This window comes from Manis javanica, chromosome 4 (assembly GCF_040802235.1).
Source record: "Manis javanica isolate MJ-LG chromosome 4, MJ_LKY, whole genome shotgun sequence".
Lineage (NCBI taxonomy): Eukaryota > Metazoa > Chordata > Mammalia > Pholidota > Manidae > Manis > Manis javanica.
In genome coordinates, this window is record NC_133159.1 from 182,326,174 (window position 1) to 182,346,179 (window position 20,006).

Sequence of the window (20,006 nt, forward strand, 5' to 3'; positions counted from 1 at the left end):
GTGGCGTGGCCTGGACAGATCATAGAGCAGAGGCGATGAGAGGTGGTAAAATTCCAACTTTATTTGGCCAATGTGTTCAATTCCAATGTTGTGGTAGAAATGCCTGCAGAACCGTCACATCTGATTTGGCTCAAGCACCCTCGGCCGTCTCCCAGCCTGGATGCGGGGGGCTCTGGTTCTGCCTGCTGCAGGCCTCAGGCCACCCTGAAGTCACAGAGCAATGAGGAGCCCAGCTCGGGGCAGCGGAGAGCTGCCCAGGCCTACCCCAGCGGCACCTGCTGCCCCCGCCCCAGCGGCACCCGCTGGGCTCCCTTGCGACAGAGACCCAGAGTCTCCATTTAACCAGACAAGGTGAGAGCCACACTCAGCTGTGGTAACGCTGGCACAGGTGAAAGCGACCCATCCAGCCTGGCTCATCCCTCCCCACACAGGGACAGGAGTCTCTGGGGAGGCCTAGCCAAGCCAGTACAGATACCCTGACTCCAAAAATGTTTAAAAATCCCACAGATGGAATTCTTTTAAAGAGAGAGCACAAACCTAACAGAAAGGAGATACTGCCAGTGTGAGATTCCCAAACATTTTTGCAAGCACTCCAAACAAAACCCCGTATGAAAAAGTACATCACAATTATAAAACAGGCCCATCAAGACGAGGCTGGCCTGGAGAGAAATCCCTTTCCAAAAACTGAAAAGAAAAAGGAAAAGATGGGTTTGAATTGACAAGTGTGTTGGAATGCAGTGTTGCTTCAGAAAATTCCCTGCATTTCCGATTGACGCGTCTCCTCCGGGGAGGGTTCGCGGCCCTGGGGCCGAGCTGCCGGGTGGCAGCTGCCAGGTGGGTCTGGGGCGCCCAGGCCATCTGCCTCACAGCTCATCCTTCACAGCTTTATGGTCATCCTCCTCCTCCAGGTCGGGCTCCTCCGCTTCTTCCAGGTCTTCTAGGTCCTGGGATGAAGGAAGAACAGGAAGACAGGACACGAGTCAGCGGCCAGTGCAGGTGGCACACAGGGAGGGCCGCACGTGGCCTTCAGAGCAGATGATGGGGAGCCCGGAGTCCACACCCCGGCCTGTCACTGGCCCCCATGCCACCAGCCCTCTGGCCTGGAAGGGTCTCCCTGTGCATGTCAGCAGGTAGGGGGTGGGACCGACTGGTAAGACTCCCTGCAGATGCCTCTGGCCCAGCGCTCGCCAGGAGGGCACCCTGAGGGCTGCCCGATCACCTGGTGCCAGATGCCCCTGGTGGTGCCAATCATGGGTCCCCTAAGCACTCAGGGTGCCCCCAGAGGCCAACGGAGCCTGGTGGCCACCAAGCCCCACTTACATCATCCTCCCCTGCCCCATCCTGGCCACCGCTCTCCAGGAACTTCTTAAAACCGTCTAGCGTCCGCTCCCCATTGTAGTCGATGACCTGGGGAGATGGAGGATGAGGAGTGGGCAGCAGCTGCCCCCCTGTACAAAGGCGGGCTTCTGAAGGGGTCCCAGCACTCCCCAGCCCCCTTCCCGTCTCAGGCCCCTCGGATGACTGGAACGCGCACCGTTCTGCCCGGGCCGGCAGGGAAGAACTTGAGCGTGGGGAAGCTGTGCACGCGGACTGCCTCCACCTCGTTGGCTGTTGAGTCCATCTTGGCAATGATGACATCATCATGGTCTTTGTATGTCTCTCCCAGCTTATCCCAAATGGGAGCCAGCTGTTTGCAGTGACCACACCATGGGGCATCTAGAGAAAGCAGCTCTGGGTCTCCCTAGGCCGAGAAGCACCTCCTGGCCTGCCCCCAGCCCACACCGGTGCGGCAGACAAGTGGGGAGGCTGACATGCCTTCACTTACAGAATTCCACGAACACATTCTTTTTCTCATCAAAAGCAACCTCTTCAAAGTTTTCCCCAACCAGCACTTTGACAGGCTGCTTGTCCCAGTCCTCAGGCAGCTCCTGGCTCATCAGGTGGGGCTGGGGGACGGGCGGTGCCGGGTCAGGGGTGCAGGGCCACACAGATCCCACTGCCCTGCAGAGCCCCATTTCTGGCAGAGGCACACAGCCGCCCTTGGCAACAAGCTGGCCGTGGGACCTCAGGAGAGGGGTGGGCCCCCAAGTCAGGGCTGCTCTGCATGCCCCACGCAGAGGGACAAGGACTGCCACCTGCTGCCGCTGGGGGCCCCGTCCTCAGGACTGCATGCTCATGTGTTTAGGTGCCGTATGGGTGCAGCCACAGGGGCCTCCAAACTAAGGAGCAAGAGGCTGCGCAGGCTAGTGCGCCCAGGACGGGCCCCACCTTGATCTTGCCCTCCAGGAACTGGCGGCAGAACTCGGTGATCCCGTCCGCTGTCAGCTCGTCCGACTCGGGCTTGTACTTGGTCATCTCCTCCTCCAGGGTGATGAGACGCACGGCAGGGCACTCCTCCTTCCGTAGGCCGAAGAACTCGAGGATACGCTGGTTGTCTGTGTGGTCGCTGTCGATGAAGATAAACAGGATCTTGGGGGAGAAAAGGCGCGGTCAGAGCAGCGGGGCAGGTGGATGGTGGCCCCGCTCTGCCCCACCAAAGCCTCCTGCACTCGACTCGCGTTGGCAGGCAGACTGGCTGGCGGGGAGCAGAGGAGGCTGGCGTGGCTGACCTCCCGCAGCGGCCCCAACCCCAAGGACAGGCTCTGATGAGGCGGGAGAAGCCACAGGACAGCCGAGAGCGGCTCACCTTGCCCCTGAAGCTCCCAGCGGCCTTCGTGAAGCTGCTCAATTTGCCGTCATAGTCAGACACACTCTTCGGCAGGAATAGCAGGATGTGTGTCTTGATTTCTCCTCCAAAAATCTTCGGGGCTGTCTGTGTTACAGACACAGGTCACAGGGGCGAAGCCGCCACCCGAGGATGCCCTCTGGGCAGCGGTGGGAACTCCCTGAGCAGGGCTTCCCGGGGCCAAACCACCCCCACTTGGGGCACAGGACAAGCAGAAGAGCCACACCTGCTCAGTGAACTCGATGACCAGGGGCAGCTGGTTATGCCTGATGAAGTCCAGCAGCTTCTCTTTGGTGATCTCCCCCTCGAAGCTGTTCCGGCCTTCGTCAAACTGTGGATACGGACCGAGGCATGAGCACCTGGAAACCGCCTGGGCCCCCACCCAGTCCTGGTTGACCGAGTCCAGGAGTCTGGCAGCCCCACCTTCCTGCCTGGGGTTTTGAGAGCCCCGAGGAGCAGGGCCCACGGCCTCTGTCCACAGAACAAAGCCGGGTAAGGGCTGCAGGAGCCAGAGTCCTTCTGGGTACCAGGCAATTGTGACATCACCAAGGCGAGGGCTCAGGATCCCCAGGAACACAGGTGGGCAGCCTCCCACACACCAGAAAGGCAACTGCTGGCCCAATAACCTCCCCAGAGGACTTCAGGGCAGCACACTCCCAATAAAGCCACAGGAGCCCCATCTTCCTGGTGCAAGGAACCTTCGCATCTTACCTTCCTCACTCCAAGTCCCTGAAACAGCAGCTGTCAGTGTGGGCCACAGCCCGCGAGCCCGAGACCCTTCAAGGGCAGCTGTGAGGTCAGAGTGTTTTCCACACTTGCTCTCCTCTCGTGAGCACCCTGTTTTAAGGGCTGCATGTGTGCCATTGCACCAGCCCAGAAGAAAATGACAACCCAGCTACCTTCCACTTAGGCCCACACCAGAGGCCAGCAGGCATCTACAACCCTCTTACTACTAAAATGCTGCTGTCTAGGTTATTTTTGATAACGTATGATAGATTTATTATTATTTTAGGACCAACTAGGTTTTTAAGAATTCCTGTTGTGACTTCTAACAATAAAAATTGGTATGTTTGATCCACACAAATCAAAGCTCTTTGGGGCCCCAATGACATGCCTGTAGGAGTTTCAGAAGTCCTGCTCCCACAAGGGTGGAGGGCTGCTACTGCGGACCAGAGGGCCCTCGGGGGCCTTCCGGCCTAGTGTGGCCTTGGGTCAGGACAGAAGCACAGAAACGCTCCATGACACAAAGCTAGATGTGTGCCTAAGACCCTTCAGGTAAGCAGCTCAGGTGAACCTTCCATCACGCCCCGAGCGCTCAGATCAGACCTGGAGAGACTCAGTTTTGCTCCCTAGCCACTTCCCTTTCCCCCAAGTAACTTCCGGAAAGGCAGGTGGGCACCTTCCTATCTTACCTTGGAGCCGGGCCCTTAGCTTTTAGCACCCAAGGTGAGCCCAAATCCTGCTCCATCTCCCAACCAGCGAAGGATGAGGATGCAAAGGACAGAAAAGCCGAAGCCAAGAGGCCCTTCAAGGGCACTGTTTGGAAAAAGAGAAGCTGGTCGGGCCTCAGCTCCACCCAGCACGCAGGGGGGCCACGCAGAATGCTGAGCCCCGGCTGGAAGCAAACGGGCCGCTGCTGCCCACTCAGAACTGCGTCCCCACCCCCCCAGAGCAGTGAGCACTGTCTGCCCCACTTCACTGAGGCACCTGAAGAACACAGCTGCCCCATGCACCTGTCTCCAGACACATTATATTATGTTCACTGTCTCTTCTTGTAAAAATTAATCAGCCAGTCCCCACTTAGCTGGGGACAGCTGCAGGAGGCTCGAGGCCCTGGGCAGAGGCCAGCCCTGCCAGGCCACAAGGACAGACATCACAAAAAGGCTCCCCACTGCGGGCACAGGCCTGGACCCACACCTACTTCTGACCCCCTAACTTCAAAGAATACAAAAGAGAAACAAAATAAACACCAGGAAAAAAGATGCAGAATGATCAGCCCTCAGACCGAAGGTCCGACTACCGGGGACAAGGTCCACACTGAAGCGACAGGCTCCAGGGCTGCTCCGGTGACCCTGCCCTTCCTGGCAAGCAGCGACTGGCCACTGGGAGCCTGCCCGCCCTGGCTCACTGCGGACGTGCCTGGCTCTCTCCAGGGCTGCCCCTCGCGGCTCCTGGGCAGACAGAGCAGCGGGTCATGTGGTGGCAATGGGCTGAACAGCTGGCGGAACGGATGGTGAAGGCGGAGAAGAGCACGACAATGGAGAAAACGGGGACACAGGCGGCCGAAGTCTGCAGGGCCCAACCACAGCTGGGACCTTGCCGACCCGCACAGTGTGAAGTCTGTGGGCTCTGCCAGGCTTCTGCCCAGGGCAACCACGCTGCCCAAGCACAGATGCCGGGACCACTGGCTGCAAGGGAAAGTGATGTCCACCAAGGGGCACCAGACCCAAGGGGACACAGAGGGCAAGAGTCAGCAGCAGAAGGGCTCCTGGCGCCGGCTCCTCGCAGACAGGCCACGATGGTCCTAAAACCTTCAGGGACACTTGATCACCCAAATGCTGACCCGTGAACCCAACCTTCTGGCTTCCTAGGGTGAAGAACCGTGTGGAAGGAGGGCCACACGGCCTCAGAGAGAACACCCTCCAGGGCCCTCTCCTCAACACCCTGAGGGGCTCCTGACCATGGCCTCCCGGTTTCTGCCCAGCCAGATGTCTGCTTATAACTCCCCAGGTGCCTCGGGGACAAGTGACTAGTTTGGCAATTCTGTTCCCTTCAGGGAACATTGTAGGGTTTTCAGAGCAAAAACAGTATGCAAAGCCTCAAGTTCTCTTGAGGAAAGGACTTCAAGACAAGGATGCAGAAGGAAAGCTGCCTGGAACCACCCCAAACCGCCTTGTCCTCTGGGTGCTGCTGGGAGACACCCTGACCTCCTCCCGGCAGTCCCTGGCAAGGCACTAGCTGCAGCCACTACTACGGAGAGCTACCACCCCTCAGCCCGCACACCTGGCAAGCACACACCACAACCAGAGTAGGCTGCGCCTCTGCCACCTCCACACCCTTCCTGACCCCAGGTCCACGCCCTGTAACTCTAAGCCTGCCTTCCAGCAGGGAGGGGACAGGACAGGGGTCAAGGCCCTGTTCCACCCTGCCCTCTGGCTCCTCCTCCTTGGCTTTCTCTCCTCTCCTCTGCACTGTGCTATCTGAATGACATCAGCAGTGTCCCCCAATCCAGGGGACAGCTGTGTTCCAGGAGCAGGGGTACTCAACCAACCCTTGGCCCGTGTCTGGTGGCCATATGAAAGACAGAGATCTCATCACCCTGCCGGCGATGCCGTGCACACCTGAGTCCCGGCTGTGGCCCAGCAATGGTGTCAAGTGGTTAACACACATGGCCACAGCACAGCCCCTTCAGAAAGAGGAAGGGTGCCGGCCGAGGGGGCGGAGCTTTGCCAACAGGGTAGCAACACCCCCCCTCCAACAGCCAACACTCCAGTCTCCATCTGGGGTAAGAAAAACAGATCGACCTGGAAGTAGGTAAATGATGGTCATAGTAAATGTAATGTCACCAAACTGTATACTTAAAAATGGTTAAAAATAAAATGGTTAAGACACCAACTTTGTTACATAGGTCTCACTAGTTTCTTTTTAACTTAACACTTCAGAGCAGCCCGCTTTCATAAAACACAGCACTGGGGCTGCCGCAGGGCCCGGGGCAAAGGGCCACAGCCGGGTCTGAAGGCCGCGGCCTGAGTGGCTCCTGCAGCCTGACGCTGCGGAACGGGCCCTTGATAAGCCAGGCCGCAGTCCAGGAAGGTTCTAGGAAAGGTTCAAGGGCACATGCAGCACTAGGCGAGGGACCCCTAGAGCGGCCCCTCAACCAGCAGGCGGGGCTGCCCCAGGGCCACTCACCTTCTTAAAGAGGACAACCCCATCTGCATCCAGCTGGTACTTGGAGAACACATCACTGTTGGAGGTGATCCCGAAGGGTATGTCATCGATGGCCTCTGCTGCCAGCAAGAACTGTTTGGCAGCGTCCAACTCCACATCCTGGAGAGGAAAAGAGCCAGAGGTGGCACATGCCCCAGGCACTGAGGACCCCTGCCCAGGTGGCAGCAGGCAGACCACAGTGCCCAGAGCATAGGGCCCTCCTCCAGGGACAGGGATAAGGAAACTGCAGAGGATGTCCCAAAGCCCGTACCTTGAAGAAGCCGATGACCGCCACCTCACTGGACTCCACCAGAGCCTCCGCGGCGGCCTCATCAGGCAATGTGGTGGCTGCGGGGCCCGTACGCTTCTTCAGCCAGCTCACGATGTCGTCAGCTTCCCGGCCAGCTGTGCCCAGACACACGTGGGGTCCACTTACCACCAGGGCCCACCCACTCTCACCTGAGCTCTCTGCCAAAACCACAGCAAGATACTCTCTTGCCATTTATAGAAAAGGCAGCTGTCTACACAACTGCCCACAGTCCTGGACTAGAAGGGCTTCTCTGCCGTGAGATGCGGGTGTGTGTGGAGGGTGGAAGGGCAGCGGTTACTTCTGCTAACAGGATCACAAGTCACTTTGACTCCCGAATCCCTTTGCACTTTTTAAATTTTCCTTGTATTTCAGTTTATTGAACACACATGCTTGTTCCAGCCGTCTCACACTGGGCTTCTTCATTAGAGGTGTGGCTGAACTTCTTAAAACGGCTGGCTAGGAAATCAGCCTCCAGCCTCCTGTGAAAGCAGTTGGGCTCCAGCCTGCCTGGCGTTCCCAGGGTCCTTGCCCCAGGCCTGCTCTACTCGCCCTCCAGACTAGGACGAGAGACTGTGCATGTCACCCAAAGCAGGGAACACGAGGAGACAGCCGGCTCCTCCCCAGACTGAGGCCCATTCCTCCCTCCTCCCTCAGAGGGTCCTGACTACCTGGTCCAATCTCACGTTTAAAGGGTTTTGCCAAGTGGTAGCAAGAAGCCGAGTCGCTGGTGACGGGTGGCATCAGGAGCAGTTGTAAAGCCTAAGTGTTGGCGATGGGACCATGGGAACTTGGGGAAGGGCACTTCCTAGTCCCAAAGTGAAGTAAGCAGAGACACAGCATCAGCCTGGCGAGACCAGAACTGACAAGGGTGTGGAGTGGGCCTGGCCAGCGAGCCACAAAACCGGTTCACAAACAGAAGTTTCTTCTTCTGTCACCGGTACTGGATGAGCCACAGACGGCCAAGCCCACGAAAGCAGCCTCGGCCAGGACCAAGGTCTGGGGTTGTGAATGGAGCTGGGCTTATCTCGAGTGCTGCCATGACAGGCATGGGACACCTGCCTGCTCCTCGGCTGCTCTGAGCCCAGCCCTGCTGGGGAAAGGCCCTTGGCACTCGGCGGGTGGCACCACCATACCTGTTCCTCCTCGTGGCCAGGACTGCCCCCTGCCTGCTCTCCAGCACCCAGGACATCCCTCTCCACTTGAGAGGTTCTTCAGGAATGAAAGAATTTTCCTCACATGGCCCTGAGGCTCAGGCTAGAACCCGAGCCCTGTCAGATCAGGCCCCCCTCCACGCCTCTGAACCTGCTGACAGGTCCCTCTCTATAGGCCATCAGGGACAGAGCCGTGGTCACACCTGTGTACTCTTTGGGGGAAGCCGTGTCTCCATTCTTGAAGAACTTGATTGTAGGGTAGCCCCGGACACCATACTGCTGAGCCAGATCTGACTCTTCAGTGGCATCTACCTTTGCCAGTCTGATCTCAGAACCTTCTGCCTTCAATTTTCCAGCTGCTTTGGCATACTCAGGGGCCAGGGCCTTGCAGTGGCCACACCAAGGGGCATCTGAGAAAGAAAGTGGGATGCTGGGAAGCAGCACTGCCCAGTCACATTGCCTCCCTACCCTCTCCTTCCTACTTCCCTCCATAAAAACCTTATCTGCTTGCCAAGATAACCCCTCTGAGTGCGCGAGGCTGAGCTGATAGCTCATGCTCTTAGGCAATATTGAGACAGAGGCCATGGGTGACAAACTGACACCAACCCCCACTCTGCTTTGTCACCATCAGCACAGGAAGGCAAACTCTTTGGCCACCAGCAGCTTCTTAGTACCTGCATGCAATTAGGGCAGACATGTTCCTGAAATTTCCACTGAGAATGCAGCGAAGAGGCTAATCATGCCCAGCTGCTTGCTTGGTAAGACCTGGTCACAAACACATGACGCACACCTGCACACACCTTCCCCGAGACTAGTATTTAAAACCAGTTCTTAATACTCTGGAAAGAGCACTCTCTCAACTAGAGTAGCATCTGTTGGGTCTAAGATTTCCACCCCAGAAAAGCAGGGCTTAAGCACTGGTAAACACAGAGGTTTAGGATTCTGCTTGGCAACATGGAAGCAGAAGACAGCTGTCATGGGCTGCAGGTGGTACAGACAGGAGAGGGGTGCTTGGGAATTGGCCCAGGTGAGCAGTTGGGGCTGGATCCTGCCGTGTCCTTTGTATTCGTGGCAGTTTACACGAGTGGACTCCGCATTTCTTAGGCTAACAGAGGAATCCTGCCATGTGGACATCAGGCCCAAGGGCATGTTCTGGCTGTCAGTCTGTGGCCACTCTTAGGGTCCAGCCCAGGCAGGAGGCGTGCCTCCCGTGCGCACAGCAGAGATGCTGACAGCAGTTCTGTGAGTCAGTGTGCCCAGGGGTGGCCAGAATGCTGACAGCCCTAAAGATACACCCCCCGACCGCGGGTTGGGGCTGCGAGAGTGGGGAGGGGCCCCCAGCCGTCAGTCCAGTGACTTCTCCTTCCCATGCCTCCTATGACCTCCTGCGCCCCTCTCCAACCATCTGTGCCCATCTTTCCTGTGCCCCCGTCCCGTACCCCCGGGCCCTCCATTACGCTCGGTCCCGTCTCCCGTCCCTCCTTTCTTTTCTGTCCCTCCTCTCCACCCACTGCCCCGTCTGCGCCCCTTCGGTACCCCCCTGTGCCCCCCTTATTCTCCCTGCACCCCATCCATCATCTCTGTGCCCTCCGGCCCCCTGGGCTCCCTTCGTTCCCGTCCGCAGCGGCGGCCAGGCCCTGCCCGGGCGGCGGCACTCACAGAACTCCACCAGCAGGTACTTGTGGGCCGCCAGCGCCTCCTCGAAGTTGCCCTTGTGGAGCACCAGGACGTGGTCCTCCTCGTCGGGGGCGTCGGCACCCGTGCGGGCCAGAGCGGCCAGGGCCAGGCAGAGCAGAACGCGACGTAGCATGTCGGCAGCGGATGCGGGGCTTCAGTCGGCGCCGCCGGACAGCAGGCCACGAGAGCGCGCGTCGCCCGCCCCGCCCCTATAAGTCCGGCCGTCGCGCGCGCGCGCCCGCCTGCTCCCGTCCTCGATTGGCCGGCGGGCTCCGGGTCCCGCCTCCTCTGTGTCCGGAATGGATGCCTCTCTGGCCCCGACCCCGGAATCGGAATCTCTACGAAGACCTCCTCGCCCTCGTTCGGGATTGGCCCAGGAGCTCGCGCTCACTCTCTTTCCCAGACTCTCATTGGTTGCCTGAGGAAAGCGTTCTCTCCCTCGACTTTTGATTGGTGGATTTCTCCCACACCTTCCGCGGATCTGGAATGGCTGCCACTTTCGGAGGCCCGGGCTCTGCGACTTCTGAGTGGCCAAAAGGTGCGCGCACCCCGCGCAATTCTTCGTCAAACGTGGCAGTGGGGCGGAGTCCCCATCCGAGAGGCGGGGCTGCGCCTGCGCCTCCGAAACCCCTCGTGTTGTATTCTGACTGGACCGCGTATCCGAAACTGGCACCGCCCCCTTCTCGGGCCTGAAAGCAGGGCTGACGCAACTTCCGGCGTGCCTGGGGGGTCGGGGGTCGCCTGCAGGGACGCTGGCTTGGTCACTGGTGGCTGCCTGCGGGCGTCGACGAGGTGAAGCTAGAGGCGGGCCGGTGTCGCGGAGAGGACCGAAGCCGAAGAGGTGGGGCCAGAGCCCGGGAGGAGGGCCCCGGAGCCGCTGGAGCCTGCGCGGAGCGGGCGGAGCCGCGGGGTCGGGCCGGGCCAGCTGATGGCCCCAAATGGGGCGGGCGGTGGGATGACCTGACCCTGCGGCCCTCTGCCCCCCTCCCCGCCCTCTGTCCGTCCTCCGAGGCCGCCCTTGAAGCTGCTGGGGCGGCAGCCGCGGGAGCCCCGGAGCTGCTCGCTGCAGACCGCGGTGTCCGCCTGGGCAGCCGCCGGCCGCCCCCGACGTCACTTAACCCTTGAGGTGCGCCCGGCTCCGCGTGGGCGCGCTGGGGGTGCCGCGCACACCCCGGACTTCGAGACTGAGTCCGGGAAAGAAAAAGAGTGCACGGTGTTCCCTTCATAGCTGTTTTATATTGACGTGTTGTAATATTTGTATATATTGGGTTAAATAAACGTAATTTTCATCTATTTCTTTTTGAATTTTAACACGGGATCTAAAAAAGTAATAGAGGGGGCTGGCTTTTCGTTTTTGTTGGGTGGCGCTGCCCCAGACCGGTCGGCCGCCCCTTTCTCTCGCCGCTCGAACCCCACCCCTTTCGCCCCCGCCCCCTCTTTCCCTTCCCCCTCTCAACACTTTTCTCCAGGAACCTTTCCTCTTCATTTGTATTCACTTCATTCATTAGGAAATGCCCCCGCCACTCATTTTAAGATTCATCAATTCAGCAACTTGGCAGGGAAAAGGGAAACGCTCCCCCATTAAATGGACACGTTGGCTGTATTAGCATCCTGATTGCAGAAATGGGAAGACAGGAATAAGATGCTTTCATACTTTGGACGGTTTGCCTGTGATGTGGAGGGCGCACACATACTAGTTAAGGGACTCCCTGGCTAGACTATGAATTTATCAAGATCAAGATCACGTTCTCTGTGCCCCTCTTCCGGTGCTGGTAGAGAGGGTCAGTCAGAGGTTATTGAACATGCTGCAAACACAATACCTGTCTGCACAGAGGTGATGTGGGTAAAATTATATTTCCAGAGTATCTCGCCTGGCTTTAGTACATCTGCGTATCAATAGGCGTTCAGAGGCGGAAAGAGGTATATGGCTTTAGTGCATTTGCATCATTGCCTCAGGGGTGGAGAGAAGTTAATCTCGATATCAATGGGCAATGGAGGGCTTATCTTAGAGGTGATGGGAGGCTATGGACTGCAGTTTGTGAGCAGTAAATGGATTTTAAACTTCATTTCTCCCTTTGATTTCGATTTTAGAGGTATTTCGCCCCAGGATTTCCTTTCCCCCGACTTACAGGTGACAACAGGAGCTAGAACTTCTAGGCATAGAAGGGCTATGAATGTATGTCTTGGTGGGTGCCAGCCCCACCCTACCAGTGGGGCCCTGACCTGGGTGCTTGCCTGATGGACAGCTCCTCACAAACGGAGGTACAGCCCCCTCTACTCCTGGGACTGGTAGGGATTGCTTTGTATCTGTTGTCCTATCTCCCAGTATTTTTGTGATTGCCATGACCTTGTTTTATAGTCCACAATTTGGGACCTTAAATAAGGAACATACACACATATCCTGTTTAGATTTCAGAGGTGCTCCTGAAGTCAGAGTTTACATGCCTAAATACTGGTACTTGAATTTTTTCAGCAGATGAGGACAGAATGAAGGGATTTGAGATGCTGTGATGCATATTAGTTTTTGATGATCTGGAGGCAACTTAGCCTCAAAATACAGTATTTACAAAAAATTAGAAGACTAGGGAGAATGAAGAGATGTAGACTGAACAAGAACCTAAATTGTGGTTGAATCTCACTCTGGTTGAGTTGGGCCTCCATGGCCAAAGCAGAAAACATTTGGAACACACCTTGATCCAGGTGATCGTAGGGCTGCTGTTCTGTAGCCCAGGTGGCCAAAGACAAGGCAGTGTTCTATGAAAATCAGGGCCTAACAGGAGCCCTGGACTGGGGGTGGGGTGGGGTGGGACATGGTTATTTTGAAGACTTTGCAGTCATGTGCTTTCTCAAGTCACCTTTGCCTGTCTTGCCTTAGCCTCACGTGCTGATTCTGCAGGAGCTGCCAAACAGGGTGCTCAGAAAGCTGGAAGAAGGCCCGTGATGCCCATCTCTATGGGTTGGTCAGTAGCTACGTGAGGTGTGAAGTGCCTCCAGCCCCAAGAACACTGGCTGGGGTAGCCGACCGCTCCTGTAGTCCCCAGCCTTGTGAGGAGGTCGTATGTCTCCGTTTGCCTGAAGCCTACTCATTTGCCTTCCCAGAGAAGCTCCAGAGTGATGCGGTGGGGCTGAGCTGGAGTGTGTGGCTATGGGACTGGCATCTGTCTGGATTGGACAGCTGCTTCACAGTGTCCTTCAGGAGTCTCATACTTGGAGAAAATGCCCATTAAAGACTGAACTACTGAGTGATCAAATGTTTTGATAAATACTATCTCAAAGGCATTTTTCGGAATAAAACAACTCCTTTTCAACCTGCAAGTGGTGGAGGCATGCAGGGAGCTGACAGCAGGCTCACGGACACCCAGTGTTCTTTGGTAGGTTGCAGCCTCCACCCAAGCTCTATGGGGCCCTGGCCCAGGTGCTTGCCTGATGACGGATACTGAAAATGCAGGAAGTTTTTATCTTGGCCTGCATTTACACTCCTGACTGCGTGTTTGCACTGCTGCATAGCCGTGGGGACAGGAGGCTGTGTGGGGGTGAGCTGGGGGCAGGCACAGTGAGGGTGGTCCTGGAGGAGAGGGCAGGTCCTGGCTGTAGAATGGGACAGTGCTGGGCTTGGAGGAGATGCCTGTAAAACTGCAGAACTGGCGACTAGTTGACCGTATCAAAGGGTCCTGACCTGGCATCCCCTGGCACCCTCCTCAGTGGAAGAAGAGTCCACCTGGGAGTAGATGAGGAGGTGGAAGCTTGGAGATACTGGAGGCCATGGACAGAGAGAGCAGGGTGGAGAGGGCCACAGGTACTGGAGCCCAGCAGCCCAGGAGCCTGTGGGGTGGGACCAGGAGGTCAGGTTAGACTTGGGACCTGAGAGATGTTGCACAGCTCCGTCAGGGACCATTGCCTGTGATCCTCCACCAGGGTAGAAGCCAGAACAAAGTCCTGGTTGTTGGCAGTGTGCCCGTACAAGTTGGCACTCGAGGTCTGAGTTCACACATCCAACTAAAGCTAGGAAAGACCAAGAGTGAAAAATCTAGCCCTTTGGCCCCACAAAGCCTCAGAAGGCCCTAGACATAAACCAAACTGCCAGTGGCTGAGCTGACCCTGGACTTGAGGTCTCCCTGGATGTTTCAGGAATCAAATCGGGGGGGCAGCACTGGCTGCGGCCGGCCCCAAGCCTACCCTGGACTGGCTGAGGTGGGGGTCGCTACCTGGGAGCCTAATCCCCCTGGAGGTAGACATGTTTCAAGGGCACCCATGTCCAGTTTAGCGGGAAATGCCTTGGGCCTTGGAGCCCAGAGCTGGTCATTCACTGCCTCCCACTGCCCCAGACTGTCCCACTCAGCATGTGGTCACTGTCCTGGAGGGAAGAGGGTATTTCCTGGTCCACTCTGACTGCAATACACCCCCAACAGGGTTCACCGCAGGAACAGGCACAGAATGGCTGAGGTACGGCTAGGGGAGGACTCCCAACAGCAGCTTCTCCAGCTCCATGGGCACGACACACCATCACTTTCCAAACCTGTTTGGAGCAGACCCGAGCCAGCCATCCGCAGGTTGGGCTACCCATCTGCCCTTCCCCGACCAGAGGCTGTAGAGGCACATCAGTGCCCTGCACCCTGGAGGGTGCTGAAGCCCGGCTGCCGGGCTGACATCACGGGCACTTGGTGACCTCAAGGCAGCAAGGGCCACAGGGGTCCTAACCACCCAGCCTTGCTTGTCCTACCTCAGAGTCCTAGGCCCTTTCTATCTCCACAGGGCAGAGTTTTTTCCCCTTCCACCCAGTCCACAACCTACCACCTGCGGTGCCCACTTCCCTTCTGCCCTCCTGCCGTGACCTTGTTTACTACTGGCAAGAGATGCTGTGATGCAGATTAGTTTTTGATGGTCTGGAGGCAGCTTAGCCCCAAAATACAGTATCTACAAAAAATGAGAACACCAGGGGGAACGGCCAGGCGCGGACTGGACAAGAACCTAAACTGTAGTTGAATCTTGCTCTGGTTGCGTGAAACCGCCTCCACCTGACCCGCAGCTTTGGATCGTTCCTGGGACTCTGTTGAGTCCCGTCCTCCCATCCATGCCACCCTGGCATTCTCTCGAGCAGCTCCAAACCCCCAGGTTCCCTGCTTTGAAGTTGAGGAACATCCTGAGGCAGAGACCACCAGCGACCACCCGTGGGCAAGGATCACGCGCTCAGCATTTCCTGGGAGGCCCCAGGGCCTGCATGAGGGCACGGCGGCAGTGACTTAAAACACCTCAAACTCGTTGTCTAATAGCTGTGGAGGCTCCACTGCAGCAAAGGGCCCCTGCCCCTTCCCCCACCCAGAGACCAGCAGCAGACACCCTGGCTCTTTGGGGGAGTTTATTTCCCAGTCAGAAGAGGAGAAGCAGGGACAGGCTCCCGTGCAGCCTTGGCTAGGGCCCGCCTGGAGGGGAGGGAGGCACAGGGGTTGGCTCCAGCTGCGACTTGGTCCCACGGGTGTCCTGGCTGGGTCTGCGAAGGGCCTGCCGGGGATGGTGGCACCAAGCCTGGGGGCAGAGGCGGCAGGCCACCAGGCCCAGAGGACGGCACATGTGGAGGCAATAAATACTGACAGGCCAGGCACACAACTTTCAGCCCGGGGGGGCCCAGGTGGAACAAGTAAGGCTCTCCGCTGGGGCCGAGGGCTCTGGGCGCTGCCCACCGCGGCAGAGAAGGCAGGGGCCTGAGAACGCCCGTCCTCTGAGATGAGGGGGGGCAACTTGAATTCTGGCGGTTTGGCTTTCCCCCAACCCCTTGGGGCACCCCACAGCCTCAGCCAGGGTGGGGGTGGGGGGCTGGCCAGGCCCTGGCAGTTGGGGAGCAGCGGGACCCCCACACCTCCCTGTGCCTCAGGGATCACGGATGGGGAGCAGGGAGAACACATGCTCATGCAGACACGGGGTTAGAGGTTAGCAACAGCCCCCACAGAACACGCTCCACATGTTAAGGCATCATGGTTAGACGGTCACTGAGCGATGGATGGACTGGCAGGGAAAGGTGGACACAGAAGGTGGCCAGCCCCAGTGAAGCCCTACATCATGCACCCCATCACAGCACAGGGGCTGGGGCAACTGCAAAGGCCCAGCAGCACCTGGACGCCCTGAGGCCCCACTCAATGGCTGCCCTGCTCCCTCGGAAAAGGCAGAGCCTCGGGCTGGGTCGGGACAGGTGGGGAACCTGGAGGGCTAGGGAGGGGGACGCAGAGGCCTGGCCTGGCCCCTCCCTCCCTCCCTCCCAGCACAGGTGAAGCAGCGACAATATAGACCACCGTGGACACAGGGGCCCGCGGGCTGGGGCGAGGGTGTTGCGGAGGGACAGGGCAGGTCACAGGAGCTCTGGCTGGGCCGGACAGGGGGCAGACCAGGGGGTAATGAGGGCAGCATGGGCAAGGGCCCTGTCAGCACTTTGACATGGGGTCAGGAGGAGGGTGGGCCTTGGTAAGGGTGGGGAGTGTCCGTCCGTCTGTCCGTCGGTCTGTCTGTCGGCCCTGCCCGCCTCCCAGGTCAGGGCTCAGTCCTTCCACTCCTTCTTGATGGTGAGGTTCCACTCCCAGGACAGGTGGTCGGTCTTGTCGTCATCTGTGAAGCGGGACTTGATGTTGTAGCTGCCTCGAGCCAGCATGCCCTTGGGTGCCTCCTCCATGGGGGTCAGGAACTCGTACTCATCCGCCCGCGGCCCGTAGCTCCCAACCATGTAGTCGGTTTTGTCAACTGCAGCGCAGGAACACATCTGTCACCAGCACTGCTAGCCTCCACTTGGGAGGCGCCAGCACTGGAGCCCTCCCTCCCTCCCTCCCGATTCGGGGGCCCCCGGGGTGACCTGTACTCTGCCCCTTCCTACAGGGCCAGTCACCTGGCCAGGGCGTGGGGGCCTCCCCGTACTCACTCTTCACGCCTTTCCTGTACGTGTGCTGTATGTACTTCATGCCCGACACGATCTCTCGGTTTACCTGCCCAGAGGGACCCAAGCAGGACTCAGCCAGGCCGCCCAGCCCCCGCCGCCCACAGCGCCCCCTGCAGCCTCAGCCTTACCCTGAAAGAGATCTTTATCCGGTACTCCACACCCTCCTTCAGCACGAAGGACTGCTTCTTGAAGCTCTCCAGGTCACCTGTGCTCGGGGGCAAACACCACCCCAGGAGGCTCAGCCAAGGGAGGCTGGTCACCTTGCAAATTCCATCTGCAACTGCTGGCTGCCCTCAGGCTCACCTCACCCCTGGCCACACAGCCCCTGGTGCCACTGACCCAGGTCCCAGGCACTTCACAGGCCAGGACCTTCCAAGATCCCCTCTGCTGCACTTCTTGTGTGTCCCACAAGAGGGCACTCGTGCCCCAAGAAACCATTTCAGAGGCAGCGAGGTGGTGCTGGGCAGCTGCAGCCAGGGACCTCGAGAGGGACCACTCACCTGTCAGATCCAGCTCAAGGGGACCGGGGGCCGTGCTACACACTAGGGTCAGGCGGGTCACAATGACGTTGGGGACGTTGGGATCTGCAGAGTGACAGCAAGTCAGAGGTCCGCCTGCTCCAGCTCCCCCTCTCAGCTCATGACTCGCCGGGGTGGGGGAAGCAAAGGGCGGAAAGCGTCCCTCTGGCGGCCGCCCCCCACTCACCAGCGGCCACGGCCACGTGGCCCAGGAGGGCCTCCTTGTACTTGCGCAGACTCTCGTCATCCCTGTCCAGCTCCTGGATCTCCTGGATGCTCTTTTGGGCCGGGGGCTTGTAGTTGACCGAGTGCTCGTCCTCCTCGTTTTCCGCTGCGATCTGCGCCAGCTGCTCGGCTGTGGGCTCCTGCTCAGCCATGCTCGCCTCTAGCCGGGTTCGGGGCACCTGTGGGTGGAGTTCGCACACCTGTGGCAGGCTGCAGGGCCCCTCCATGTCTCCCCCTCCTTAAGTAGGCCTCAAAGCAGCACGGGTGGGCTGCACGGGAAGGCCCTCCGCGGGTAGCCGGGCCCCGAATCTGCTGGGTGCCGAGAGAGGCATACCTTCTGGGGCAGGACAATGTCTGCAAGGTACGAGACACGGGCTCCTGGGGCCCAGAGGGGCCACAAACTGCCTGCTCACCCCAGGGTAACCTAAAGGACCCCACCCAAAGGTCGACATCCAGGACTAAATGGAACCGTTCTGCGGCCTGCTCCTCAAGAACGAGACACTGCTTCCCCTGCTCACAAGGAAGCCATGACCGCAGCTCCAACCGGCAGGGCCCGGACAGTCACCTCTCGAGTCCCACCGCTCTACCTGAGCTGCCCAGTCCTTCCCCAGAGGTCCTCGCAGCTAGTCTCCCTGACCAGGAAGCGGTCCTTCCGCCCTGTCCTAGCTGTGAAGCAAGGCTCACTCTACAAACGCAGGGCTCTCCCGGGGCTCAGAGGATGGGGCCGGCCTGAATCCCACAGGTCACGGGGCACCCTAAGTACCTGTCCAAGTTCTGATTGAGGGTCTGTGAACTACAATTAGGGAACTCCAGCCGCTTGGGAGTCTCAGGTCCTTCTCTTTGGCCCCTGGCTCAGAAGAGCCTACGCAAGGAGCGGTGCACAAGGCGGCCGTTGGGCTTTCTTTAGCCAAGGATCCCCGTCGCATCCCCTAGAACCCTCTGGGGTACTTGAAACTCACTCAGACCCGCCGCGGCGGTGCGGGCGGTGGACCAAGCCCAGCCCAGCCCACCCCAGGCCGCAGGTTGCCTGGGAAAGACAGCCGGCAGCTGGAACGCCGATTACCGCTCGCACAAAGGGCGGCTAGGAACCCCGCGCCCGGCGCCACAGCGGGGTGGGGCCGCCCGCTCGGCCAGGCCTCCCCGCCACTTCCTCTGCAATTCCTCTAGAAGGTTCACGCCCTGGCGCCACCCAAGTGCAGCCGCAGGCTACGGGATCCTCGACGGGCGGTCGCCGCGGCCGCGCTTGCTTCCGCAGGGCCCGCAATCTGGGCCGGGCGCGGCGCGCGGGGCGGGGCGCAGGCTCGAGGACGGGCCAGGGGCACGGTGACCGGGGCTGCCCCGGTCTCTCCCGAGGAGGGGGCGTCAGGCCTGGAAGGTCGGCAGGGAAGGGGCCTCCGCGGGGTGAGGGAGGCTGCCCACCAAAGAGGCCTGCACGGCCCTGCGTCCCCGGTTCGCACAGACCTCGGCCCGAGCACACACCGGGCCGCGCAAAACCCAGCAGAAGCAAATTCCGGCCCGCGCCCACCCGCGGCGCGAGGGCGGCACGAACAAAAGCGTAGCGCACGCCTCGCCCGCTACCGCCGAGGCTCACCGGAGGGTCGACCGCGCCGCTCTCGTGCTCCCTCCCGCACGAAATGACGAACGTCGCTGCCCCGCCCGCGCGCGCCCGTCCCGCCACTTCCGGGATCACGCGACTTCCGCTCGCGCCGGCGGACTGGCTCAGGGCGCATGCGCGCGGGGGATGCTGGGCGTGCGCAGCTACCATTTTGCGGGGCGGCTCGCGGGAGCCCGTCGCTTGTGGGCTGTGCGCAGAGCCGGGAGGCTCGCGAAGTCCTGGCGGGGTTGGCTGCTTCTGCCCTGTGATGCTGGCATTTGCCGGTCCCGGGGGTCCCCACGGGTCAGCCCGCAAACAGGGCGTGAGGCAGTGTCACGCTCTCGAGTGCGCCCCACGTGTGCCACGAGTCTAATGTAAGGAGCTGCGGAGCGCAGGGGCATCGCGCTCCGCGGCCGGGTCCGCAGGGCTAGCCCGCGAGGCGGACAGCCGCGCTCCTGGAAGTCGCCGCTGTTCGTTGCCTGGCGCTCCAGTTCCCCCGGCTGCCGCGTGGCTCCGGCGCGCGTTGGTCGGTTCGCGGCAGGCGCGCTTCCTCCCGGAGGGGCTGCCCCGAGCACGTCCGTCTTCACGGTTTTGGAAGCTGCTGGCGCCTTAGTGCTGGCGCAGCTCAGGCCTTGCCGGCGCCGAGCCAGGATGTCCCGAGCACCCACGCGGTGCCGACCCCTACGCAGTCGTTCTCTTCGTGGGGCAGGCCCCGAAGGATCCTGGGCGGTGCCTTCCAGCTGCACCCCGCGGCACTCGTAGACTCAATAAGGAGATCTGGACGCGAGCCTCCTTAATGACTGCTCAGCTCGGCGAGGGCAGGCAGCGACCTCGGGTATGGGGGGCATTTTCAGCTATAGAACGTAACGCAAATTACTGATGTTGGTATCTTCTGGAAATTTCTCAATTTTTGAGGAGTATTTGCGAATTTTTTGTAACCAAGAGTCACACTGTCAGCTT

The 20,006-nt window shown here is 59.6% G+C and overlaps 2 protein-coding genes and 1 long non-coding RNA gene across 4 annotated transcripts; 1 reads left to right on the forward strand and 2 right to left on the reverse strand.

Moving 5' to 3' along the window:
- Positions 1 to 38: 38 nt before the first annotated feature.
- On the reverse strand, positions 39 to 9,990 carry P4HB (prolyl 4-hydroxylase subunit beta). The gene is made up of 11 exons (XM_017657338.3): positions 9,773 to 9,990; positions 8,317 to 8,523; positions 6,924 to 7,057; positions 6,635 to 6,772; positions 2,952 to 3,056; positions 2,687 to 2,812; positions 2,269 to 2,469; positions 1,826 to 1,946; positions 1,535 to 1,716; positions 1,321 to 1,407; positions 39 to 944 (listed from the first exon to the last, which is right to left on the reverse strand). The coding sequence occupies exons 1-11, from the start codon at positions 9,921 to 9,923 to the stop codon at positions 864 to 866; spliced, it is 1,533 nt and encodes a 510-aa protein (XP_017512827.1). The 5' UTR covers positions 9,924 to 9,990; the 3' UTR covers positions 39 to 863.
- A 464-nt stretch (positions 9,991 to 10,454) lies between these two features.
- LOC140849216 (uncharacterized) lies at positions 10,455 to 15,007 on the forward strand. The gene is made up of 3 exons (XR_012130960.1): positions 10,455 to 10,631; positions 11,882 to 12,052; positions 12,666 to 15,007. It is a non-coding gene; the product is annotated as an uncharacterized lncRNA (long non-coding RNA).
- Positions 15,008 to 15,129: 122 nt separating this feature from the next.
- On the reverse strand, positions 15,130 to 19,185 carry ARHGDIA (Rho GDP dissociation inhibitor alpha). Of its 2 annotated transcripts, none has more exons than XM_017657339.3 (6): positions 19,044 to 19,185; positions 17,415 to 17,631; positions 17,210 to 17,293; positions 16,838 to 16,914; positions 16,692 to 16,755; positions 15,130 to 16,516 (listed from the first exon to the last, which is right to left on the reverse strand). In XM_017657339.3, the coding sequence occupies exons 2-6, from the start codon at positions 17,602 to 17,604 to the stop codon at positions 16,317 to 16,319; spliced, it is 615 nt and encodes a 204-aa protein (XP_017512828.1). In that variant the 5' UTR covers positions 17,605 to 17,631; positions 19,044 to 19,185; the 3' UTR covers positions 15,130 to 16,316. The 2 variants fall into 2 exon arrangements, with proteins under 2 accessions (XP_017512828.1, XP_036853398.1); XM_036997503.2 differs by lacking the exon at positions 19,044 to 19,185 and adding an exon at positions 18,932 to 18,950.
- Between the last annotated feature and the right edge of the window lie 821 nt (positions 19,186 to 20,006).

Coding starts and splice junctions, on each gene's coding strand:
- P4HB (XM_017657338.3), bottom strand. CDS start 9,923: ATGCTACGTCGCGTTCTGCTCTGCCTGGCCCTGGCCGCTCTGGCCCGC. Junction 8,524..9,772: donor GTACCTGCTGGTGGAGTTCT/GTGAGTGCCGCC, acceptor TTTCTTTCTCAG/ATGCCCCTTGGTGTGGCCAC. Junction 3,057..6,634: donor GGGTTGTCCTCTTTAAGAAG/GTGAGTGGCCCT, acceptor CCGTATCCACAG/TTTGACGAAGGCCGGAACAG.
- ARHGDIA (XM_017657339.3), bottom strand. CDS start 17,604: ATGGCTGAGCAGGAGCCCACAGCCGAGCAGCTGGCGCAGATCGCAGCG. Junction 16,915..17,209: donor CCTTGAGCTGGATCTGACAG/GTGAGTGGTCCC, acceptor CCCCGAGCACAG/GTGACCTGGAGAGCTTCAAG. Junction 16,517..16,691: donor GTACAGGAAAGGCGTGAAGA/GTGAGTACGGGG, acceptor CCTGCGCTGCAG/TTGACAAAACCGACTACATG.